The sequence below is a fragment of the Phocoena phocoena genome, chromosome 20, assembly GCF_963924675.1.
Source record: "Phocoena phocoena chromosome 20, mPhoPho1.1, whole genome shotgun sequence".
In the NCBI taxonomy this organism is placed as follows: domain Eukaryota; kingdom Metazoa; phylum Chordata; class Mammalia; order Artiodactyla; family Phocoenidae; genus Phocoena; species Phocoena phocoena.
In genome coordinates this window covers 5675206-5699932 of record NC_089238.1, presented here as the reverse complement: position 1 = coordinate 5699932, position 24727 = coordinate 5675206, and the positions used below count along the sequence as shown (strand labels likewise).

General features: G+C 41.6%; 1 protein-coding gene across 1 annotated transcript; it reads right to left on the bottom strand.

The window, feature by feature from the left end:
• Positions 1-568: 568 nt before the first annotated feature.
• LOC136140963 (zinc finger protein 84-like) lies at positions 569-2236 on the bottom strand. The gene is made up of 2 exons (XM_065899092.1): positions 977-2236; positions 569-901 (listed from the first exon to the last, which is right to left on the bottom strand). Exons 1-2 carry the CDS (start codon positions 2234-2236, stop codon positions 569-571), a joined length of 1593 nt encoding a protein of 530 aa, XP_065755164.1.
• Positions 2237-24727: the final 22491 nt, after the last annotated feature.

The following is a 24727-nucleotide window of genomic DNA, read 5'->3' as shown; positions in this document are numbered from 1 at the left end:
TAAAGTTGTTTATATGTAAATAAACTTTCCCACCATTACACTCTACTAATTCTCCTTAAAAAAATATTTTCTGATGCATGATAAGTTTGGACTTCATGCCAGAGGCATCCCTTATCACAAGTCTTCAGCCATCTGTATTCCTTGGTATGAAAACTCACTTGTTTGGAAGCTATTCAAGAATTCACAATATTTGGGAGATTTTTTTCCACAGTGAAAACTAACTACTTTATGATAGCCTATCAAAAATATTTGTTGTACCCAACGGCTTCATTTTGTGTGATGTATAATGGGCTCTCTTCTCAAGAAGAGATTTCAACTTTTCATCCATACTGCCTTTTTTCTCATGAGATATGAGGCTACATTGGTAGTAGATAATTTTCCTATATTCACTGCATTTAAAAGATTTCTCTTCTGGGTAAGTTTTGAAACTTACAAAGGCCAAAATTAATGGAAAAGTACCTGAACTTTCCCTGCATTCATAGGGTGACTCTCGTGTGAATTTTCTTATATTCAGGGAGATCTGGCATCTCACTAAAGTCTTCCCAGTGCTGTGTTTCTGGGATTGTTTTCATGTATGAATTTCCTCATGTGAAGTGAGGAAGAACTTGACAGAGTAAGTTTTCCCACACTCACCACATTGATAAGGTTTCTGCCCTGCATGACTTCTCTGATGGACACTGAGGTATGATTTCTCAAAAAAGTCTTTCCCACATTGAGTGCACTGATATGGTTTCTGTCCTGTGTGATGTCTCTGATGTCTAATGAGCTGTGACTTCTGGTTGAAGATTTGACCGCATGGAATGCATCCATAGGGTTTCTCTCCAGTATGGCATCGCTGATGGATAATAAGATGGCTTTTTTGGCGGAAAGCCTTCCCACATTCACTGCATCCATGGGGTTTCTCTCCTGTATGAATCAACTGATGTCTACTGAGCATTGCCATACTGCTAAAGGCTTTCTGGCATTCAAGGCATACAAAGGGTTTCTCTCCTGTATGTGTCCTCTGATGGACAATGAGCATTGCCTTTCGTATGAAAGCTTTTCCACATTCACTGCATTCATAGGGTCTCTCTCCTGTATGAGTTCTCTGATGGACAATGAGATGCGACTTGTCTATAAAAGCTTTTCCACATTCACTGCATTCATAAGGTTTCTCTCCCGTATGAATTCTCTGATGTGTTATGAGGGATGACTTTTTATTAAAGGCTTTCCCACATTCCTTGCATTCATAAGGTTTCTCTCCCGTATGAGTTCTTCTATGAACAATAAGCTGTGACTTGTCTATAAAAGCCTTCCCACATTCACTGCATTCATAAGGTTTCTCTCCCGTATGAATTCTCTGATGGGTTATGAAGTGTGACTTTTTATTAAAGGCTTTCCCGCATCCCTCGCATTCATAAGGTGTTCTTGCTGTATGATTTCTCTGATGTAGAATGAGCTGTGACGTGTGTACAAAAGCTTTTCCACATTCACTGCATTCATAATGTTTCTCTCTGATATGAATTTTCTGATGTGTTATGAGGTGCAAGTTTTTATTGAAGGCTTTCCCACATTCCCTGCATTCAAAGGATTTTTCTCCTGTATGATTTCGCTGGTGAACAGCAAGCTGAGACTTACTACAGAAGGCCTTTCCACATTCTTTACATCCATAGGGTTTCTCTCCTGTATGGACTCTTTGATGGATAGTCAGGTTTGACTTTTGCATAAAACCTTTCCCACAATCACTACACTCAAAAGGTTTCTCTCCTGTATGTGTTCTGTAATGTAATCTGAGCTTCGTCTTTTCCCTGTAAGCTTTTCCACATTCTTTGCATTCATAGGGTTTCTCTCCTGAATGAGTCCTATGGTGTAGAATGAGATGATATTTTGTTCTAAAGGATTTCTGACACTCGATACATTCATACGGTTTCTCTCCTGTATGAGTTCTCTGGTGCAGAGTGAGATGACATTTTGTACTGAAACCTTTCTGACATTCACTGCATTTGTATGGCTTCTCTCCCGTATGGGTTCTCTGGTGTATTATGAGCTTTGACTTATACCTGAAGGATCTGGGACATTCACTGCATTCGTAAGGTTTCCCTTCTGTGTGAATTCTGTGATGTCTTTTAAGATTTGTTACTGTGCTGAAAGACCTCACACATAAATTATGTTCATAGTACTGGGCTCGAGGGTGGGAGGTTTCATGTAGAGTACAGAAAAATGACTTCCCATAACCATTTAACTCATCAGAGTTCATCTCTGCATAGCTTTTACTCTGAAAACTTGGATCTGAATTTTGTTTCAAACTTATTCCTCTTGAGACACATTTAGGGGGTCTTTCTGTAAATGAAACAAAGTTTTTGCTCAAAGGAAATATTTTTCCCAATGCATTGTTTTCATGATCTCTCTCCACAGGTCCACCCTTCCCGTTATCTTCCCAATGCCAATCATAAACTTGCCACATTACTTCTAGAAAAAAAAATCAACGAATACTACCATTATCATGAAATGGAGAGGGATGAAATCTCAAGTCAATATCCAAAGAGATGGAGAAAGTGATACAGCAGGTGCACAACGTAAGTCTGAGGCACCCAATAAAAGAAACAGTAATAAGTAATGAACTGAAGGACATGGGTGTCATCAAACATTGGAACAAATCTATGAATATTTGAAAGCAAAATAGAAGAGGTATATGAATATGGATAAAAGGTAAAAGAGTTTGGTTGTGTCTAGTGAGCTATGGTAAAAGAACAACTAAACAAAAAAGGAGAGACCAAATGAACTAGGCAAAGATCTGACCCAGGGTAGATACAAGGAGGTAAGTCTCCTCCTAGGTGGCTAGCAAAACAGAGTCATATATGGAAGGGTAGTAAGAGAAGCAGGCAACATTCATACTGAAGACTTCTTTTCATTCAGAGTCACTTCTAAAGGTTCAGAGACTATAAGAAAAAAATATTAAAATGGGGGGAGGGATAAATTAGGAGTTTGGGATTAACAGATACATACTGCTATATATAAAATACACAAACAACAAGGACCTACTGTATAGCACAGGGATCTATATTCAATATCTTGTAATAACCTATAATGGAAAAGAATCTGAAAAAGTATATATATATACATATAACTGAATCACTCTGCTGTACATCTGAAACATAACATTGTAAATTAAATATACTTCAATTAAAAAATATATTAAAATAACAAAGTTCCCAAGCCAACAATGACCAACTGTTACTTTGCTTCCACGAACTCCCACTGCATTGGTTTCACTCACCTGGGCCACACTGACTTGGGAATTCCCTCTCTACTACTGCTTTTTCTTTTTCTTCTCCTTTCTCCAAGTGCATCACTGGTTCTGGCTTCGTAACTTGATAACCTGACAAGGGGGGTAATCACAGAGAATCTGAGCAGTATTGGGTCCTGTGAGGAAAAGTTCTGTTTCAGGGAATGTATAGTTTAAATCTCAGCAAAATTGAAACTTTTTACTTGGAAAATGAAATTAAGTACAGTCACTGTATAATATTAAATAAAATAAGCTCTGTTACCTACCTATACTAGTCCAAGTCCAAAATCATTGACGATATCAGAGTATGCATAAATTGTAGCAATGGAAAAAAGACAGGCAATAAATGGGCTTATGCTGAGATATTTAGGAAAGTTGTCTTTACCCAATGACATTAGGTTGCTATAATTTTCCAACATCACATCCCGGTAGAGGTTCTTCTGAACAATGTCTAGCAGCTGCCACTCTTCCCAGGTGAAATCCACAGCCACATCATTGAATGACAATAAGCCCTGTTGTAACATAATCCTTTTTAATCTGGAGTTAATATAATGGAAGAAAATAGTAATGATCTACAGGATATTATTCTATTTTTACTATGAAAATTTATAAACATATCATTCTGTACCTAGATTTTTTTTTTTTTTTTTTTTTTTGCGCGGTACACGGGCCTCTCACTGTTGTGGCCTCTCCCGTTTTGAAGCACAGGCTCCGGACGCACAGGCTCAGCGGCCATGGCTCACGGGCCCAGCCGCTCTGCAGCATGTGGGATCTTCCCGGACCGGGGCACGAACCCGTGTCCCCTGCACCGGCAGGTGGACTCTCAACTACTGCGCCACCAGGGAAGCCCTGTACCTAGTTTTGATTGACATTCTGTGGGCTAAATTCATTAAAGCTCTCCTTTCTTTGTGCATTCTTCATCCACTTCTTCACTCATTCACTTACCCAATGTAAAATGTCACTGAAACTTTAAACTACCTAAAGACAATCTGCAACCCACCTTATAAGCATTTAATGTTACTTACTATATATACATTTTAGATTAAAAAAGGAAATAGAGGGCTTCCCTCGTGGCGCAGTGGTTGTGAGTCCGCCTGCCGATGCAGGGGACACAGGTTCGTGCCCTGGTCTGGGAGGATCCCACGTGCCGCGGAGCGGCTGGGCCCGTGAGCCATGGCTGCTGAGCTTGCGCGTCCGGAGCCTGTGCTCCGCAGCGGGAGAGGCCACAACAGTGAGAGGCCCGCGTACCTCAAAAAAAAAAAAAAAAAAAAAAAAAGGAAATAGAGCATGGTCCTGCCATCAAATGCCTTCTGATCTATTTGAGTTCAAAGAACTGCATATAGGTCAAAGGGACAGGAGAAGAGGTTGAAAGGGACAGATGCCCAGGTGACAGGCAGGAACACGTCTTGGAGCAAGAATGCACATGTCCTGCAGACACTTGGTAGCCACTGCAGTGTTTTTCATATACAAAAGTATGCTACGCTCAGAACGGCCTATTAGAAATTGGACTACGTACTAAATCACAATACTCAAAAAAAAGCAAACACAAAGCTTTCACTGCGTGCTATGTATCGTTCTAAGCATCTTACACACAGTAACACAACGATCTGCACAGTAACCTTTATGTAAGCACTACTATTATCTTTTTTTAATAGGTAAGGGATTTTTAAAGTTTTCTATCTGTGCCTGTTATACCTCCCACATTTCCTTAGGAAGATGACTTTTCACTCGGTCCACTGTCTGGATGAGAAAAAGAAGTAACAGGAAGACCCATCTTCACACTTAAACGTCCAGGAAATCTTTACTGAATTCACGTGCTTCCTTCTTAAATATAAAGTAAATCTTGCAACACATTTTTATCTTTTGTGATGGTTTCCAGTATTAACAGAGAAATGTAGGAAACCCACTTCTGGATCCTGCTGCTTATGTGGCAACGTTCTAATTATCAGCACCTTGCAGGACCCTATGACATGCAGATGAGCTTCCCTTCCTGATTAGCTATTCTGTATCATTTATTCTATCTCCCAATCTAAGCACGTCCCTCCTAGCCACAATGTATCTATATATATTGTTCTCTTTGATGGGATACATTTTAATAAAACTCCAAAAATCAAAAATTCAAAACGAACTGGGAAAAAAACCAAACAGCTCACCTGGGACTTGGTCATTTTTAACAGCTTTTAGGAAGTGGCCACCGCATTTAGGATCTGTCCTGAAATCCTGGTAATGGTGTCTCATCAAGGGTATCCTTAGCAAGGATGAATTTCTGGGCTTGAGACTTCCTTTTTTCCTTTACAGGAGTGGCCTTATTCTAGGAAGCCGGCATCTATGGATTCAAGAAAAGATCTGTTTAGTATGGAAGTAATGATGAAAGCGAGTTCCCATACGTGCAAGGAACTGTTTCAAGTATGTTCTTTTCTCACTTAACCCTCACAACAACCCTATAACGTACAGATGATAATTATTCCATTTTAGAGAAAACTAGCAGAGGAAAGGTTAAGCACCTAGCTAAAACCCAACAGCTAGTAACTGGCGGAGGAAGGACTAAAACACAAACCCCCGGGATCAATAAATCCCCTGAGTCTAAGGAGAACTACCAGCGTTATCCTTTCATCTTAGCCAACCAACACAAAAAGTAGGAAAAATATCAAGAACAACTATTTTAAGACCCAGAAGTCAGAGAAAAGGAAAATAAGGTGAGAATTCCGTGCTGCGGCTCACTGCCTGGATAGACTTTCCAGCCCAGAGCACAGGGAGAAGGAACCCCGAAACCGTCCGCAGTCTTGCTGAGTTAATGATACAGAATTTCAAGTCTGAGAAGCAAAGGTGGCTAGAGTTTGCCAGGCAGTACCTCAGAAAAAAAAGGAGAAAAGTCACTCTGTAGATATGCAGAGGGCTCCTCTGAGTCTCTGGCTAAGGATTGGTGAACTGAGGAAATTACCAAGGCCCCTGGAAAGGAGGAGGTGGAACAATTCCTGGAGCTCACACGAGACCAGGAATACTTAGCATTCCCACTAGCCAGGGTTAGAAAGACCTTCCACCAGGACTTCAAACGGAGGCCTCAGAAGAGTACTACCCCAGTAATAGGTACAGAGTAATCACAGACAAAAGGCTGTTTCGGCCCCACCTAAGAAAGTTGAAAAGAAAGCCTCCGAAAAATCAAACCTTTTCAAAGTAATTTGACTACATGCCAGAGCAAACCTCAAAAGTAGTTAAAGGAATAAAAGAAAATCCTGTAAACAACAATATCAAACTGACAATATCTGACATCCAATCGAAAATTACCAGACATGCAAAGAAGCAAAAAAATACGACCCAAAGCCAAGGGAAAATTCAAGCTAGAGAGACATGCCAAAATGACAAAAGGGATAGAATGGACAGACTAGTACATTTCTTTAAAATTACACACACACACACACACATATATATACATATATAATATGGAATATGTATATATTCCACAAGAGAAAAGCATGAGCATGATGAGAAAAATAATAAATTATTTAACAAGTGCCGTTGAAACAAATAGGATATTCATGTTTGCCTCAAACCAAAATTAACTCAAAATGGATTATAAATGTAAGGGTTAAAACTATAAAACTTCTGGAAGAAAGCATAGAAAAATTTTAAGTGAGGCAAAGATTTCTTTTTTCTTTTTTTTTTTTTTTGCAGTACGCGGGCCTCTCACCACGGTGGCCTCTCCCGTTGCGGAGCACAGGCTCCGGACGCGCAGGCTCAGCCATGGCTTACGGGCCCAGCCGCTCCGCGGCCTGTGGGATCTTCCCGGACCGGGGCACGAACCCATGTCCCCTGCATCGGCAGGCGGACCGCCAACCACTGCGCCACCAGGGAAGCCCCAAAGATTTCTTAATCAGGGCACAAAATGCATGATAAAAGAAAAAGTTGATAAATTGAACATCTTCAATACTAAAAATTTGTGATATTCAAGAGACACTGCTAAAAAATGAAGAAGGATCAAGCCACAGGCTAGAGGAAAATATTAACAAAGTATGTACCTGACTAAAAGACTTCTATTTCAAAAATACGAAGAACTTTTCCAACTTAATAAAAGCAGAGACAATCCAATAAAAAGGAACAGAAGTTTCAAACAGACACTTCATCAAAAAAAAAAAAAAAAAAAAGAGATGGCAAATAAGCATATGAAAAGTTGCTTTGGGCTTCTTTTGAATAAGGCCACTCCTGTAAAGGAAAAAAGGAAGTCTCAAGCCCAGAAATTCATCCTTGCTAAGGATACACTTTGACTTGTACATCAATGTACATTACAGCTTCATTCAAAATATCCAAAACCTACTCCCCCAAATCCAAAACATCCATCAACTGGGGAACAGATAATATTGTGGCTTATTTGTACCACTGAATATTACTCAGTGACAGAAAGGAATGAACTAATGATACATGCAACAGCATGGATGACTCTCAAAAGCATTATTTTAAGTGAAAGAAGTCAGACATCAATAACCTCTTACTGTATCATTCAATTTGTATGAAGTATTAGAACATATATAACTATGGAAAGCATGTGATTGTGAGGGAACAGGGGATGGAGGTATGGTCTCAATGAAAAGAGGCACAAAGGGACTTTTGGGGTTGATGGGAAAGTTCTATACATTGATTCCAGTGATGGTTAAAGGATGGTATACCTTTGTGAAACTCATCAAATTATACCTGAAGAAGTGGTGAATGTATGTACTGTATGTAAATTTTAAAAATTAAAGTGTAGTTGATTTACAATGTTGTGTAAGTTTCAGGTGTACAGCAAAGTGATTCAGTTATATATATAACTTACGGGTTATTTTCCCTTATAGGTTATTACAAAATATTGAGTATAGTTCCCTGTGCTATACAGTAGGTCTTTGTTGGTTAACTATTTTATATATAGTAGTATGTATATGTTAATCCCAAACTCCTAATTTATTCCCTGTTCCCCTTTGGTAACCATAAGTTTGTTTTCTACGTCTATGGGTCTATTTCTGTTTTGTATATAAGTTCATTTGTATCTTTTTTTTTTTTTTTAGATTCCACATATAAGTGATATCATATGATATTTGTCTTTTTTTCTGTCTGGCTTCCTTCACTTAGTATGATAATCTCTATATTGTATATAAATTATACCTCAGTTAAACTAACCTCTTGCCTACAAAAAGCAAAACAAATACAGGCTGTCTGCATCTGAAGACAAAATCCATGACCTTAAAGTCTGCAATGGAGTCTCAACTGAAATCTCAAATTCATGTTTCTTTTTGAGACTTCATCTTCACTCAAAACCCCGGCTGGATCTCTTGGCAACTCTACTCAGTGCTGACTGTTAAAGAATTAACTCTGGTGATGAAAAATTAATTCTAACACTGAGAATAACTTAGAGGTGCCAGGACAGCCGAGAAATATATTAATGCAACTTACTCTCAGTATCACATTGCTGAGAACTCCGAAGGACAATGCAACACTGTGTCTTAGGCGGACAGAGAACTGAAGAAAACAGATCTAGATTTCAAGGACAATATGTGAAAGAAATTTGTGGCCAAAGAAATGAGGCCAATCTCATTTATGAACTTAGTATAAAAATCCTAAATATTTAAAAGATGAGGAAACCATGTTCACTGATAGAGAGGAAGAATACTAAGAAAACAACATAGGAAGAATTATACAATGCACAGATAACTTTATTCCAGGAATGCAATAGTGTAGTAAGAACTATTTCGTTATCTCAATAGATAAAGAAAAGACAATGTAATAAGATGCCATAGCCACTCACAATTTTTAAAAATGTTATTAAACTAGAAAGAGACAAGAACTCTGTTAACTTGATAAAGAGTATCTACAAAAAAAAAAAAAATCCATGGCATAGGGACATGACAAGGATAGCCATTCTCAGAACATTTAGCCAAAAATGTATCACATTTTGGCTAAATGTAAAATGGGGAAAATAAATGGAAGGAATGAAGGAATAGAAAAGAAGAAGCAAGACTGTCACTATGCAACTGCTTTAAGATCAACATAAAAATTAACTGCAATTTCATATTCAAACAACAGTAAGATTTATAAGGAAAAGACACTATTCACAATACCAACAAAACGTATAAGGTACCTGAGGGGGAAATGTACAAGAATAAAGTTTTATTACACCAAAAGAATACAAATTATAACCAGTCAAATGGCGAGACACAATAGGGTGAGGTCTAGGAGGGTCCCAAACCAGAAGCTTCCACTGTCCTTTCCTCTTGGTGTCAGGACACGCTGCTCATCCAGCATATCTATGTGTGACAACATGCAGGGTATCGCCAACCACAGAAACTCACCTGAGCTTCAGTGTTTACAGTTTGTATTAGAGTTTCATTAAATACGCATGATGGATCTAATCATCGGCCATGGAACTCAACCTCCAGCACCACTACCCTCCTGGAGGTTGGGCTGATATCACCTGGTTGGTCTTTCCAGCGTAAACAGTTCCAACCTGAATCATCTCACTAGCATAAACTACAGACTCACCATGAGTTGCCTCATTAGCGCAAACTATCAGGGCCCACCATGAATAATGCAGTCATCTCTATCATTCAGGATATTCCAACAATCTAGAGGCTACCTCCCAGGAACAGGAGACAAAGGACTGCCAATTGTTTATTACAAAATAACCAGCAAAAGACTAGCATTCTATATATGGGACTACTTTCTAAATATGAGTTAGGAAGAGACAAACCTCTCAGGTTTAAAATTGGCCAGTGAACATATAAAAAAGATGACCAACCATGTTAGTGACAAGAACAGTGCATATGGAGACCACAATGAGATAGGTGTCTCTTATACTCAAAAGATGGTCAAAAAGCAAGAATGAAAACACTAAGTATTGGAAAGCCTATGGATCAAAAGGCACTTTTTAACATTGCTGATGAGAGAGTAAGGTGGTACAAAAGCAATTTGACTTTCCCTTCTAGGTAAAAATTCATCTACTTTGTATTAGAAATTTCATTTCTAGGTATACACCCTAGACTAGACAAATTCTCACATCAACTGGGAGACATAAGAATGTTCGGAACTTCACTACTAGCAGTAGCTGAAACCCAGAAACAATATAAATGTCCAACAACAGGAGAATGGTTGTACGAGTTATGTTGTATTTATGCAATGGAATTCATAATAATGAAACAAACCTACCTCCAACATGGATAAATCACACATACGTAATAAGTCAAGACAAGCAAGCTTCAGGACTTCACTGGTGGCGCAGTGGTTAGGAATCCGCCTGCCAATGCAGGGGACACGGGTTCAAGCCCTGGTCCGGGAAGATCCCACATGCAGCGGAGCAACTAAGCCCATGCGCCGCAACTACTGAGCCTGCGCTCTAGAGCCCAAGAGCCACAACTACTGAGCCCGTGTGCCACAATTACTGAATCCCGCGTGCCTAGAGCAACAAGAGAAACCACCGCAATGAGAAGCTCGTGCACCAAAACAGTAGCCCCCGCTCCCTGCAAGCCTGCATGCAGCAACAAAGACCCAACACAGCCAAAAATAAATAAATTAATTAAAAAAAAAAAAAGAAAAGCAAGCTTCAGAAGACCATATAATAATATCCTTATTATAAAACTTACAACCAAGAAAAACTAGAGTGCACTTTTAAGGTATCCATATACATATGATAAAACTATAAAAGTCAAGGGAATAATGCATTCTAACTTGTGAATAGTGGTTCCAAAGCTTGGGATGGTTAGGTGGGACTCAGAAGATGGAACAAGGATGGAGGACTTTCCCATTTTCCAATGATCAAACATGACATTCATTAAACAAAATTATAAAGAAAAGCCAAGGTAATCAAATTTCTAAATTGGGCTATCATATTAGAAAAGAAGAGAAGGATGACATGCCCATTGTTGCTAAAGATGTAGAAAAATCTGGCACACTGTGTGTAGAAGCATTATAGAATAGCAAGTTATTGGGGAAGTTTGGTAAAACTAAATCAGAAGCCTCTGAAATATGCATTTGACCTACTTTTATAAATTAAAAACAGAAAAATATCCATAATATATAATTCAGTTAAAAAATACATTTCAAAACATTACAGGTAGTTTACAGATAGTAAATCGGGGGTTAATTTTTTTTTTTTTTACCACTCTCTGGGGCTTGTGGGATCTTATTTCCCTGACCAGGGATCAAACCCCGGGGCCAGGGAATTCTCCGAGGGTGATTTTTATTTCCTGCTTTTTACTGATAATAAACATACAATGATATTCTGATTTAAAAAACTTAGAGATCTCCATTTAATATCATATATAAAGTCACATAGGAAGATGATTTTTTTATTATTCTAACTTAATAAAAATAAGTTGAAAGTATTGTTTTGAGTAGAAAAAAATCCCATTAGAAAGGTATACATTTGAATAATAATAGCTACCTTCTGTCAGATACCTACTTGTTATATGGACTTAATATTTGTGTCCCTCAAATTCATACGCTGAAGCTTCAATGTGATGGTATTTGTAAATGGGGTCTTTGGGAGGTAATTAGCGTTAGATGAGGTCATGAAGACAGGGCCTTCATGAGAACTGGTGAGGTAGAAATCAATTTGTTTGAATGGGAAAACTGAGACTTATAGAACTTGGTACTTTATCCAGAGTCACAGAAACAAGTGGCAGAATTGACATAAAAAGCTAGGATTAACTTGATTTCAAGCGCGTACAAGCACACGTAAACTCTTAAGTATTCATGAGCACGATTTTAACAATCCATGGATCTAGATGGCAGGTATACAGCAGAACATTTGGCTATTCTTTCGACTTTTCTGTATGCTTGAAATTCTCCAGTATAAAACGCTGGGAAATATAATACCCCAATGCTCAGCACACACCCAAATGTCTGTCTACCTGAGGCCTTTTTATGTCCCAACCCCCCTCAACCTCTCCTAAGGATACCCACACAGTTCCCCAACCTGCACTTCGCTGTCGCACCCATTCACAGCTCCCCAGACATCTATCTTTCACCCGCTGGCCCCTCCGAAGCTCAAACTCCAACCACAGGAATCCCAGGTGACTAACCCCCAAGCCCTATCCTCACCAACCTATCCAGATGGACCCCTTTGATCACTGGCTCTTCCACCTCCTCTTTCCACCGCCTGGGGCGGGGGCGGGGGGCGGGGGCGGCGATCCGTCGCCGACCTGTCATTGTCAACGGCAATGGTCTCTCGTTACTTCCTCAACCCACTCCTCAACACTGATGCTGGCCCAAGCTACCCACAACGCCCCTAAAACTCCGAGGCCGCCTTCAGCAACAATCCTCCACGAGTACCCACCACAAACCACATCTCAAGTCAGAATTCCCACCACGCGGGATTCTTAAATCCGCTCGCAGAAATCTCACGTAGCCTCAAATGCCAATTCTGTGACAGTACGCTGCGGGAAGCCAAGCTTTGGACGCCACTTCCGTTTCCGCTGACGTGAGTGGCGGGTCCCTGTTTAACACTCACATTCAAGGCCACTTTGGAAGTGAGCGATGCGTTCTGATGCCTGGAGGAATTAGTGCCGTTCAATATGGCCGCGCCCACGGCGTTACATTATGTTGGGAGCGGCCATATTGGATCGTGCGCCGCCATTTTGGACCGTCCTGCCGACCAGTACGGAGAGGCGGAAATTCAACCGGTGTCTCCAAGATTTTTCATTCTGGGCTGTTCCATCTCTGCAGCTGCTCAGCTACATCTTCAGTAGCGTTTCAGCACTCTCGCCTACAGTCTTCCGACCTGACCCGGGAGGTAAACCAGTCACAGGCCAGGCCTAAGCAGAATGGCCACGCCCACTCTCTTTCGGATCCCTTTTTATGCCGCAGGAAAGACGTGGCCGTGTTGGGAAGGTTGGGGCTTCGGGACAGAGAAATGGGGAACGTTTGCAGACAGGATGCCGGTTAAACGTTGGAGAGAATGGGGATTAGGAGGCTAGAGCTGTAGCTGAAGGAGCAGAGGTGTTACGAGGAGAGCACTCGTGGATGTACTTCGTGAGGCGAGACCGTGAGGGGGTGAGGACCGGGGCAGATATGTTTTGTGGAGCAGACACTGGCAACCACAATCCCCGCCAAAAGAGTATCACTTCTGTCTCACGGTACAAGGTGACTCTGTAATAGAGGCGGAGCGGGCGCGCAGCACTTAGCTCCAGGGGTTAGAGGTCCCGCTCTCTCGCAGTGGACCACCCGGAAGAGAGTGCGGTGAGAGGCAGATGGGGACCTCCTCCGAGGGGCCCTCGAGGACCCCTGGCCTTGGGCCTGGCGGGTGAGGTGGGGGGCCTGGGGACAGTCTGAGGACTGTGTGCTGCAGAGCTGGAGAGCCCTCGCCACTGCCGCCCACTAGCTGGGCCCGGGCCTTGAAACAGACGGGAACCTCTCCCCCATCCCTGCCTCTGGGACGTAATGGCGGCAGTGGTCTCCATGGGTCGAAGTCCGCAGGACCCTGCCCCTGTTTGCGCTGCCAGAGGAGCCTGAAGTCTGACTGGGGCCTGGGCACCCGGCTCCCTCAGTGATGACAGCTGGGCAGGGTCTGGAGACCTGGCCCTGAGGGCACCGCCAACTGAGATCCACGTCTTCAGCCAGGCCTGGGCACTGGCGGGAGCATCTAGTCTGGGTGCTGGACCAGTGCTCCTGGGCAGGGCAACCGGCCTGCTCAGGGAAACCCTCCTCTTAGCCAGGGCCTGGACTTCTGAAAGCTGAGCCTTGGGACCTTGCCCTTTCTTGTCAGAACAGAGAATAACATTTGTTTTGGTGGAGGTTTCCAGGAACGTCGTGACCTGACCTCAAGAACAAGGGATCTGACAGCAAGAAGTGTGCAAAAACTAACCACACCCCTCCCTCACCTTTCCTGTAAAGGGGCTTTGCTGAAAGCTTTCTGGGAGTTCAGGGTTTTTATGGCATGAACCACCGGTCTCTTTGCACGGCCCTTCGATAAACCTTTCTCTGCTCCAAACTCCGACGTTTTGGTATTGTTTCGCCTCACTGTGCATGGGGCACATGGACTTGCACTCAGTAACAAATACATTCTAGAAGGATTCTGTGTATCTTGAATAGTCACAACCCGCCCAGTCATTTGTTTTTGTGAATACTGTGATACAGGGATCAACTTTCTTTTTTCCTCTGTATAGATAATTGTCCCAGCAGCCTTATTTAAAGTGAGGCTCTTCTGCACTGTTCGGCAGTGCCATCTCTATCATAAATCAAGCGTCCATGTCTGTATGGCTCTGATTTAGGACGTTGCTCTGTTCCATTGCTCTCTCGTTTATTCCTGGGCCAACACTACTCTGATTTAGCTACGGGATCATTTCTAAGTCTTAGGTCTGATAAAACAAGGCCGCCTACTGTATTCTTTTTCTACAAGAGTGTCTTTGTTCTATTGGCCCTTTATATTTTCCCATAAAATTTTACCTCAACTTGTCAACTTCCACAAAATTTGGAAGTGTCATACTTTCCTTCAGTTCTTCAGAGGTGGTTTCTTTTAGGTCCTCAAACATATTTATAATAGCTGATTTAATGTCTTCGTGTAGTAATGACATATGAGACCCCTCAGATAGTGTCTATGGATTGCTTTTTTTCCTGTGTAAAGGCCATACTTTCCTGTTCTTTGTGTATCACTTTTTTGCCGAAGCAAGACGTTTTAGAAAATACGATGTTGTTACTTTTGGTATCAGATGCCCCTTCTCCTCAGAATTCGTTGCTATTGCTGTCACTGTTGTTGCAGTTAGTTCAGTGACATTCCTGGTCTGTTTCCCTTGCAGGGTGCAGTCACTGAAGTCTCTGCCTGGTTGGCTTCCTTAGTTGTCCTGAGTCAGTGAGTTCTTCACCTTTTGCCAAGGGTAGTTTGTGCCTTAATGCTCCACTACTTTCTTTTTTCTTATATTATTATTATTATTTTTTTTTTGCGGTACGCTGGCCTCTCACTGCTGTGGCCTCTCCCGTTGCGGAGCACAGGCTCTGGACGCGCAGGCTCAGAGGCCACGGCTCACGGGCCTAGCCGCTCCGCGGCATGTGGGATCTTCCCGGACCGGGGCACGAACCCGTGTCCCCTGCATCAGCAGGCGGACTCCCAACCACTGTGCCACCAGGGAAGCCCTTTTTTATTATTTTTAAAATTTTAACCATTGTTGATCTACAATATCGTGTTAGTGTCAGGTGTACAGCTTCAGATTCTTTTCCATTATGTTATTACAAGATATGGAATATAGTTCCCTGTGCTCTACAGTAAATCCTTATGTTTATTTACTTTCTATATGGTCACGTATATCTGTTAGTCCCATACTCCTAATGTATTCCCCAACCCCTCCCTCTACTACTACTTCGATGCTTAGGCAGTCTGCCCTAGCCCTCTCTTCCTGCTGCAGGATTTCAAGGTCAGCCAGAGGTGAATTATCAGTGACCTTCAGGTCTTTTCTGGGCATGTACATATCCCTGTGTAGGTGTGTGGCCTTTTAGATCCTCAGGAATGTGTCATAGCGCTTAACAGCTCCTTGTGAATATCTCATTCTTCAGACATTCCTTTATAAAATTTTTGGCTGAGCTAATGTTTTCCCCAACTGGTTTTGCGGCCTTAAGCTACCACAGTGTTAAACAATTGAGACTGTTTTTTGACAAATGGTTTTCATGGCTACTGTAGCTGTGAGGTTGCTGTTTTTCGAAAGCTAGTGCAGAACTGCGGAGGGGGGATGGGAGTAAACAAAGTTAGAACTCCACAAACCCCACTGTTTTTACTGAGGTTCAAAATTTTTTCTTGACTAAAAATGCTCTTCAGGTTGTTTGTACGCCTTCAGGTTGTTTATTTCTAGAGTCGTAATAAAGTTGACTTTAATCATTTTTCCAGTATTTTTTAATTTTTAAAAATATCTTTATTGGAGTATAATTGCTTTATAATGGTGTGTTAGTTTCTGCTTTATAACAAAGTGAATCAGCTGTACATATACATATATCCCCGTATCTCCTCCCTCTTGCGTCTCCCTCCCACCCTCCCTATCCCACCCCTCTAGGTGGTCACAAAGCACCGAGCTGATCTCCCTGTGCTATGCAGCTGCTTCCCAGTAGCCATCCATTTTACATTTGGTAGTGTATATACGTCCATGATACTCTCTCACTTCGTCCCAGCTTCCCCTTCCCCCTCTGTGTCCGCGAGTCCTTCTCTACGTCTGTGTCTTTATTCCTGCCCTGCCACTAGGTTCATCAGTACCGTATTTTTTAGATTTCATATATATGCGTTAGCATTAGCATACGGTATTTGTTTTTCTCTTTCTGACTTACTTCACTCTGTATGACAGAATCTAGGTCCATCCACCTCACTACAAATAACTCAATTTCGTTTCTTTTTATGGCTGAGTAATATTCCATTGTATATATGTGCCACATCTTCTTTATCCATTCATCTGTCGATGGACACTTAGGTTACTTCCATGTCTTGGCTACTGTACATAGAGCTGCATTTTTCCAGTATTTATGTTGCTTTCATAAAACAGTGGGTTTACACAGGTCCTCTGCTATTTTGGAAGTCCTGCCTCCTCACCATTTAGTTTTGCACAATAATCTAATAGGATACAATTTATTAATTTTATAGGTAAATACCCTAAATCTTACAATAAGCTGCGTCCCCTGAGTTATAATTATTGTTGGCACACAAAGCCAGCACTGCTTATCAATATACAATATTGCATCCGATTTAATAATTGCCCTAATAAACCATTAAACTTACGATACATCCCAAAGTTATTTCTGTCCAACTTCACTTCCGTCCTTCCATCAATGACTTCAAAGGAAAAACAATCACAAAGCATCAAGATAACACTAACACTTATGCACTATTGTATTTATTTGATTGTTTGTCTGCCTTCTGAGTGAAGCTGGAAGCCTCCACATGGCTTAGTCAGTGTCGTCCAAATCTTTCCATCATCAGTATCTTGGGTGTATGTCTGTCATATGCTGGACATCCATATATCCTTGTGTGAATGTGTATATACATATATATACACACAAAAATGTATATCTACATTTTTGGGGGGGACTTCCGTGGCGGTTCAGTGGTTAAGACTCCATACTTCCACTGCAGGGGGCAAGGGTTTGATCCCTGGTTGGGAAATTAAGATTCTGCATGCTGCATGGTGCAGCCATTTTTTTTTTTTTTGGCTGCGTTGGGTCTTTGTTGCTGCACACGGGCTTTCTCTAGTTGTGGCGAGCAGGCTTCTCATTGCGGTGGCTTCTCTTGTTGCAGAGCACGGGCTCTAGGTGCGGGGGCTTCAGTAGTTGCAGCATGCGGGCCCTAGAGTGAGCGGGCTTCAGTAGTTGTGGCTCGCAGGCTCTAGAGCGCAGGCTCAGTAGTTGTGATGCACGGGTTTAGTTGCTCCGCAGCATGTGGGATCTTCCCAGACTAGGGATTGAACCTGTGTCCCCTGCATTGACAGGTGGATTCTTAACTACTGCACCACCAGGGAAGTTCAGTGGCCATTTTTTTTAATGACCACCTACAGAGTTAGTTCATTAAAGAGTGAACAACAGCACCCCATAGCCCTGTTGGTCTAAAGAACCAAAGGACAAAGTTCAGGATAACCACAGAGGCTGCAAAGGAAATCTGAAAAAAAAGAGAGCCACAAAGGCAGTACCACAAATTTTAGATACAACGTCTATCTTAAGACTCTGGCTGACCCTGAATGTGCATGTATGGGGTAGATACCAAGCAGTCCCCCATAGCCTAAAATAACTGAGATTTCAGAATATGGAGTTTAAGTTTAGGCAAATTATCTGTTGAAGAAAAAACAATCTATACTCTTTGGGGAAACAGAACCAAAATTCAATCTCTACGATGTATCAGTATACAATCCAAAATTACTAAACATACAAAGAAACAAGAAAATGTAACCCAAACTCAAGACAAAAAATAATCAATGGAGACTAAACCCAAGGTAACTCAGATGTTGGAATTGGCAAACAATGATTTTAAAGCAGATTTTATAACTATGATCCAGGGAATAAAGAAAAGTAGTAACTATATAAGGAACCAAATGAAAATTCCAAACATCCAAAATTTAAAAATCACTGAATATGACAGAAGAGTCATTGGACTTGGAAAGAGATCAGTAGAAATGAACCACTTGAAAGAGAGAAGAAAGATGGGGAGGAAAATAGAGTGGAAAGTACCTATGAGAAAATATTTTTAAAGTATAAAACAAATAAATGGATTTTCCCACAGATAAAGAATTATAAAAAACGGATAAAATATTCAAAAACAACTATTTAGAGGAACCAGAAAGCATCCCCAAACATATAGAAATTGAAGGACAGTTTACATGTACTTGATAAAGTGCAACCACAAGGATTTATGGCCTGAAGCTAGGGTAGCAGAACCTATATTGATGACAGTGGAACCTACGTCAATGGCAATGGAAAACAGCAGGCCTTACCATCTCAAAGTGCTAGAGAACAGAACTTAGGGACTTTTTTTTCTTTTTTCTTTTTTGGCCGCACCCAGCAGCTTGAGGGTCTTAGTTTCCCCACTAGGGATTGAACTCTCACCCCCAGCAGTGAAAGTGCAGAGTCCTAACCACTGGACTACCAGGAATTCCCAGGGATTTTTTTTTTTTTTTGCTCCTCAGTCCTTATGCATTTGGAAACTTTATACCCATCTTGTAGTTTTTTCTGTTTGTTTGTTTTGTTTTTTGTTTTGCAGTACGCAGGCCTCTCACTGTTGTGGCCTCTCCCATCGCGGAGCACGGGCTCCGGACGCGCAGGCTCAGCGGCCATGGCTCACGGCCGCAGCCGCTCCGCGGCATGTGGGATCTTCCCGGACCGGGGCACGAACCCGTGTCCCCAGCATCGGTAGGCAGACTCTCAACCACTGTGCCACCAGGGAAGCCCCCCAGGGATTTTTTTAAAAAGCTGGAAATTTATAGGGGAAATCCTGGAAGTGGGAGAATTGAAGAAGGAATAAACACTCAAATCTAAATATGAATTCTTCCCAAACCCCTGACACCAAAACTGCACAGAGGCGGGGGCGATCCCAGAAGGCCTGGGGAACTTCTCTGCAACTTCTAAATAAAAAGGATTTTTAAAAGTGCTTAAAGTTAAATGATACAGAAAATATTCTTAGAGTTTCTATTAGAGCTACTCTTAGAGGTAAATTTATATCCTAAATGTTGATATAAGAAGAAAATTAAAACTGAAGAGGGGACTTCTCTGGTGGCTCAGTAGTTAAGAATCCGCCTGCTAATGCAGGAAACACGGGTTCGAGCCCTTGTGCGGAAAGATTCCACATGCTGTGGAGCAACTAAGCCCGAGTGCCACAACTGCTGAGCCTGTGCTCTAGAGCCCACGAGCCACAACTACTGAACCTGCGTGCCACAACTACTGAAGCCCATGCTCCTAGAGCCTGTGCTCCGCAATAAGAGAAACCACCACAATGAGAAGCCCACGTACTGCAACTAAGAGTAGCCCCTGCTCGCCGCAACTACAGAAAGCCCATGCACAGCAACAAAGACCCAACACAGCCAAAAATAAATAAAATTAAAAACAAAACAAACCTGAACAGAAAATACCAAACATTTATGTAGTAAAACAAATATTCCCCTCAAAAAAAAAAAAAAAAAAAGCAGAAAGAACTTAAAATGGCACTTTTAATTACTACCATAACTGACCTACGATAGGCATACCTGGCAGGTCTCTTTTAAGTATTGTTTTCTTTTCAAATTATTTGTGATTTTCTCCTCTAAATGAATTATAGGATCAGTTTAAGTTTTGGTTGAAATTTCTCTAAATTCACAGATAAAGACAGAGCAACTAACATCCATATAATATTATGAGATATATTTCTTAATTATTTCCCCTTCTTTACTGCTTTTAAGGCAATGATTTTTACTTATGTTCAGCTTGCACATTTCTTCTTAACCTGTTTTTTTGGGGGGGAGGCTGCATATTGATTTGCTTCTTTTTTTTTTGCGGTATGCGGGCCTCTCACTGCTGTGGCCTCTCCCATTGCGGAGTACAGGCTCCGGATGCCCAGGCTCAGCGGCCATGGCTCACGGGCCTATCCTCTCCGCAGCATGTGGGATCTTCCTGGACCGGGGCACGAACCCGTGCCCCCTGCATCGGCAAGCGGACTTTCAACCACTGCGCCACCAGGGAAGCCCTGATTTGCTTCTTATTTTCAAATTTTTCTTGCTTGTGTACAAGAAAGCTATTGATTATCATCTCTTATCCCTCTAACCGAACAATCCCATTGCTATTCATATTCTTTCCATTGATTCTCTTGGACTGTCCGGCAAGGCTGTTATCAGCAAATAGTGACGATGTTGAATCTTTTCTCCCATTTAAACCTGACTGCACCCTTGCTTCCCTCCCATGCATTCTCCAAAGCAGGCAGACTGGTACATTTCAAACCGGGTTTGTATCACGTCACTCCCCTCGATAAGCTTTGACAGACTTCCCAGTCTATTTAGGGTAAAAGACAAAATCCTTCATCCTGTCCCAGCTTTATCTTCCACTGTTCCTCTCCTCACCCAGGACACTTCAGTTACACAGGTGTCTTTTTGATGACTTGAGTTTTCAGGCTCATTCCCACATCAGGGACATCTGACATTCTCTTCTTTCTGCCTGCAGCATTTCCCACAATCTACTGTATATACCGGCATAGTCATTATTTTGGTCTCAGCGAACATCATTCTATCTGAGAGGCCACCTCTAATCCTTCATTCTAAATTAGGTACCACCAGTTATTTTCTCTTAGAGCAAAAATTCTTTAGCTTTCATCCAGGTCTCTTTCTGCTATTTACCTAAGATTTTGTACTTAATTTGCATTTCACCCCTTGAGCTTAAATTTAGTATCAGCAGGAGGCATGTTTGCCCTGGTACCTCTACCCAGCCAGCACTCAGCGGACTATGTGGCCCGCAGGACATGGTCAGCAATTTTTTGTGAAACCATAGTAATTGAATTTCATCGGAACCATGCTCCACCACTCCCCCATGTGGCCGTCCATCACATTTCTGGAGGCATCACAGTTACTCAGGGCCCCATAGGAGGCAAGGTATATGACTTTTGGACATTTTTTTCCTAGTTAAAATACACACACACACACACAAAGGGTTTAAAATAACCCAATAGATGAATTTAATACCATCTTTACCAACAAACAAGAATGGTTTTCAAAAATAGTTAATAAGCAGCAAATTTCTCCAGGATTCTGCTTTTTCCATTTTAATGTCAATACGGTATACCAGGGAACAAAGAAAGTTATCTGTAAGACTAAGCTCTTACAACAATAAAAAATGATAGTTTTGTTTGAATATCATGAGGGACTCCACATACTAAGGGGAAAGTGTGTCCCCAGAAGCAGCTGGGCCTGAAGAATAAAGGTTGAAGGTCTGGGGTAGAGTCTGGGACTATTATATTAGATCTACCTACAAATCAGTTTGATTGCCACCATATCTCTGCCTTTTGTGATCTATTTATGTCTTTTTTCTAATGTTTCTCCTTCAGCACAGATTGTAACAGGACCCACTTGCATGTCTGTCCTGAGGAGACTTTTCTCCATATAAAGTAACAATGTTGGCTCCAAAAGAGACCTAAAGACAGTACTGCTGAGCTCCTCCACAATTCCCTCCCCACTGACCTTAGTCAACATGACCACCCTCGTTTACTCCAGTAATGAGGGGTCCTGCCAGGGTCAAAGGCTCTAAAACATGATAGAGAATGACAGCCTGGTTATGGATCAAATCAGCCCTGGGTGAATTAGTGTTTCCTTCCAAGTTAGCTCTTAGAATGACACGTAGGCCCGATACCTCATGTCCTACCATATCCCAGCCCTGCTGTAGGCTCACGATGAAATGTGCACTGCAATCCATGCTTTGTGAGACCAGAAAAATAAGCATACAAAGAGTGACAATGTACTGAGTATTGACCCTGCACCAGGCACTGCTCTCACAGTTTTTTAAATTTTATTTATTTATTTAGGCTGCATTGGGTCTTCATTGCTGTGCACAGGCTTTCTTTAGTTGCGGCTGGCGGGAGCTACTCTTCATAGTGGTGGGCGGGCTTCTCACTGCGGTGGCTTCTCTTGTTGCTCTAGGCATACGGGCTCAGTAGTTGTGGCTCCTGGGCTCTAGAGTGCAGGCTCAGTAGTTGTGGCGCGTGGGCTTAGTTTGCTATAGATGAAAAGTTTCTGCAATAGGACTCAAGATGTCTGCTGAGTTTGCTTTTTCCACCTGGTGCTTGGTGCTTCATGGGTTTCTCTTTATGGAAAAAAAAAAAAAGAAATTGACAATAGGGACAAGTGGGAAAACCTTGAGTACTGCAAGTGCCATAGAGGCAAACATGAGGCAGAAATAAATATGAAAATGAAAATGGAATTGTAAAGAACAGATCAAGAACTGGTGAGTCAGGCACAGTCAGACTTGCTACTTGGAGCTGGGGGCAGTGATGTTTGAGAGAGTTCCCGGCTGCCAGAGTGCTGGAAACAAACCCTGTATCTTCAAGGAGACTGACTTGAAGACAATAAAAGAAAAGGCAGGATGGATTTGGAAGAGACTTATTCACATAAGGGGGAAGTATAAAGAGAGATATGACAAGTGAAAGTGATTAGGAAGATAGAAACACAGATATGAAGAGGTGAAATTAGAACAGAGCTACCAATTTCTGTATTTCTAATCCATTTTCCAGTAAGTGGCTCACAGTCCGTTCAGACAAAATACCAGGAGATACAATTTATTGATGAGCTTTCGCATGTAGGGCTACGAACAGGCCCTTCATATAAGTTAATACTGAATGCTCAGTGTAAAAGGATATTCTTGTTATATTTTACATGGATGGAAAATGAGGCAGAGAGATTTTTTTTAACTTTCTCAAGGTCACTAAATTCCAGTAAATGGCAGGCTAGGTCTGATCTGACCCAAGGTATGTAAATACTGTCTGAGTATTAGTTTTAAAATAAATTTAAATCAGACTGGTTTCTCTTTTGTTACTAGATTAAAGGTGACTCAGTATGGAAGTTTCTAATTCAGAGTCAGTCAGTGGATAATTCAAATCCTACTAGCCAATTTTAAGAAAGCAGATTTTTGATAAACAACAAAATCCTACTGTATAGCACAGGGAACTATGTTCAATATCCTGTGATAAACCATAATGGAAAAGAATATGAAAAAGAATGTATACATATATGTATATATACACACACATGTGTATATATATGTATATGTATAACTGAATAACTTTGCTGTACAGCAGAAATTAACACAACATTGTAAATCAACTACAATAAATAGGAATGCAAGAGATTTCTGTGCATTAATTTTGTATCCTGCTACTTTACCAAATCCATTGATTAGCGCTGGTAGTTTTCTAGTAGCATCTTTAGGATTCTCTATGTATAGTATCATGTCATTTGCAAACAGTGACAGCTTTACTTCTTCTTTTCCGTTTTGGATTCCTTTTATTTCTTTTCCTTCTCTGATTGCTGTGGCTAAAACTTCCAAAACTATGTTGAATAAAATTTAAAAAAGAGAGAAAGCAGATTTTTTCCCCCTTTTAAGGTCTAAGGGGCACTGCATCACAAAGCCAAAGCAAAAAAAGAAAAACACGGATCTGTTTAAAGGGGTTATCCTGTGCTATGGAAATCTTTGCTGAGAAGAAATTCCTAAGTACATCTTCGATAGCCTTCTTTGTTGAATAAGAGATAATGTTTGGATGTAATGTCTCATTATTCATAAGTTTTCTTGGGATTAATTCACTGGTATACTGGTAAATGTGGGTGTGGTCTAGATACAGTCTCTCTGTCTGTCTCTCTCTCACACAAACACACAGAGAGAAGAGTCATTCAGATTCATCCCACAAAACGTCCAAAACAACACAAGATGGAATTGGGAAATCAATATAGAATTACAGAGAGATAGGGTGAAGTTTGATGACAGTGTGGCCAGCTGTGTGTCTGGCTGCAAAATACTGGCTCTAGAATCATGCGGGAGACCGTCATGACTACCATTTGCTAGAGACTTGCTGTGGGCCGGCATATCACCCTCTTTAATGTTCATTCACTCTAGTCAGTATTCAGAGTGACACTGTTCCTATTCCTGGCTCACAGGTTGGGAAGCTGAGACTCACTCAGGAGCTCCCAATCCCCCAGACTGTAGGAGGCAGAGCCAGGAATTGAAGATAAGCCGCTCTGGCCTCCAGAGGCTGGACTCTTACACAGGATTGCTTTTTTTTTTTTTTTTTTTTCTGTACCTGGGCCTCTCCCATTGCGGAGCACAGGCTCCAGACGCGCAGGCCCAGTGGCCATGGCTCACGGGCCCAGCCGCTCCGCGGCATGTGGGATCTTCCCGGACCGGGGCGAGAACCCGCGTCCCCTGCATCGGCAGGCGGACTCTCAACCACTGCGCCACCAGGGAAGCCCCAGGATTGCTTTTAAACTGTGCCTTTCAGTGGCAAAGAAAAGCATACAATATTGTAACCCCTCTAGGTCCCAT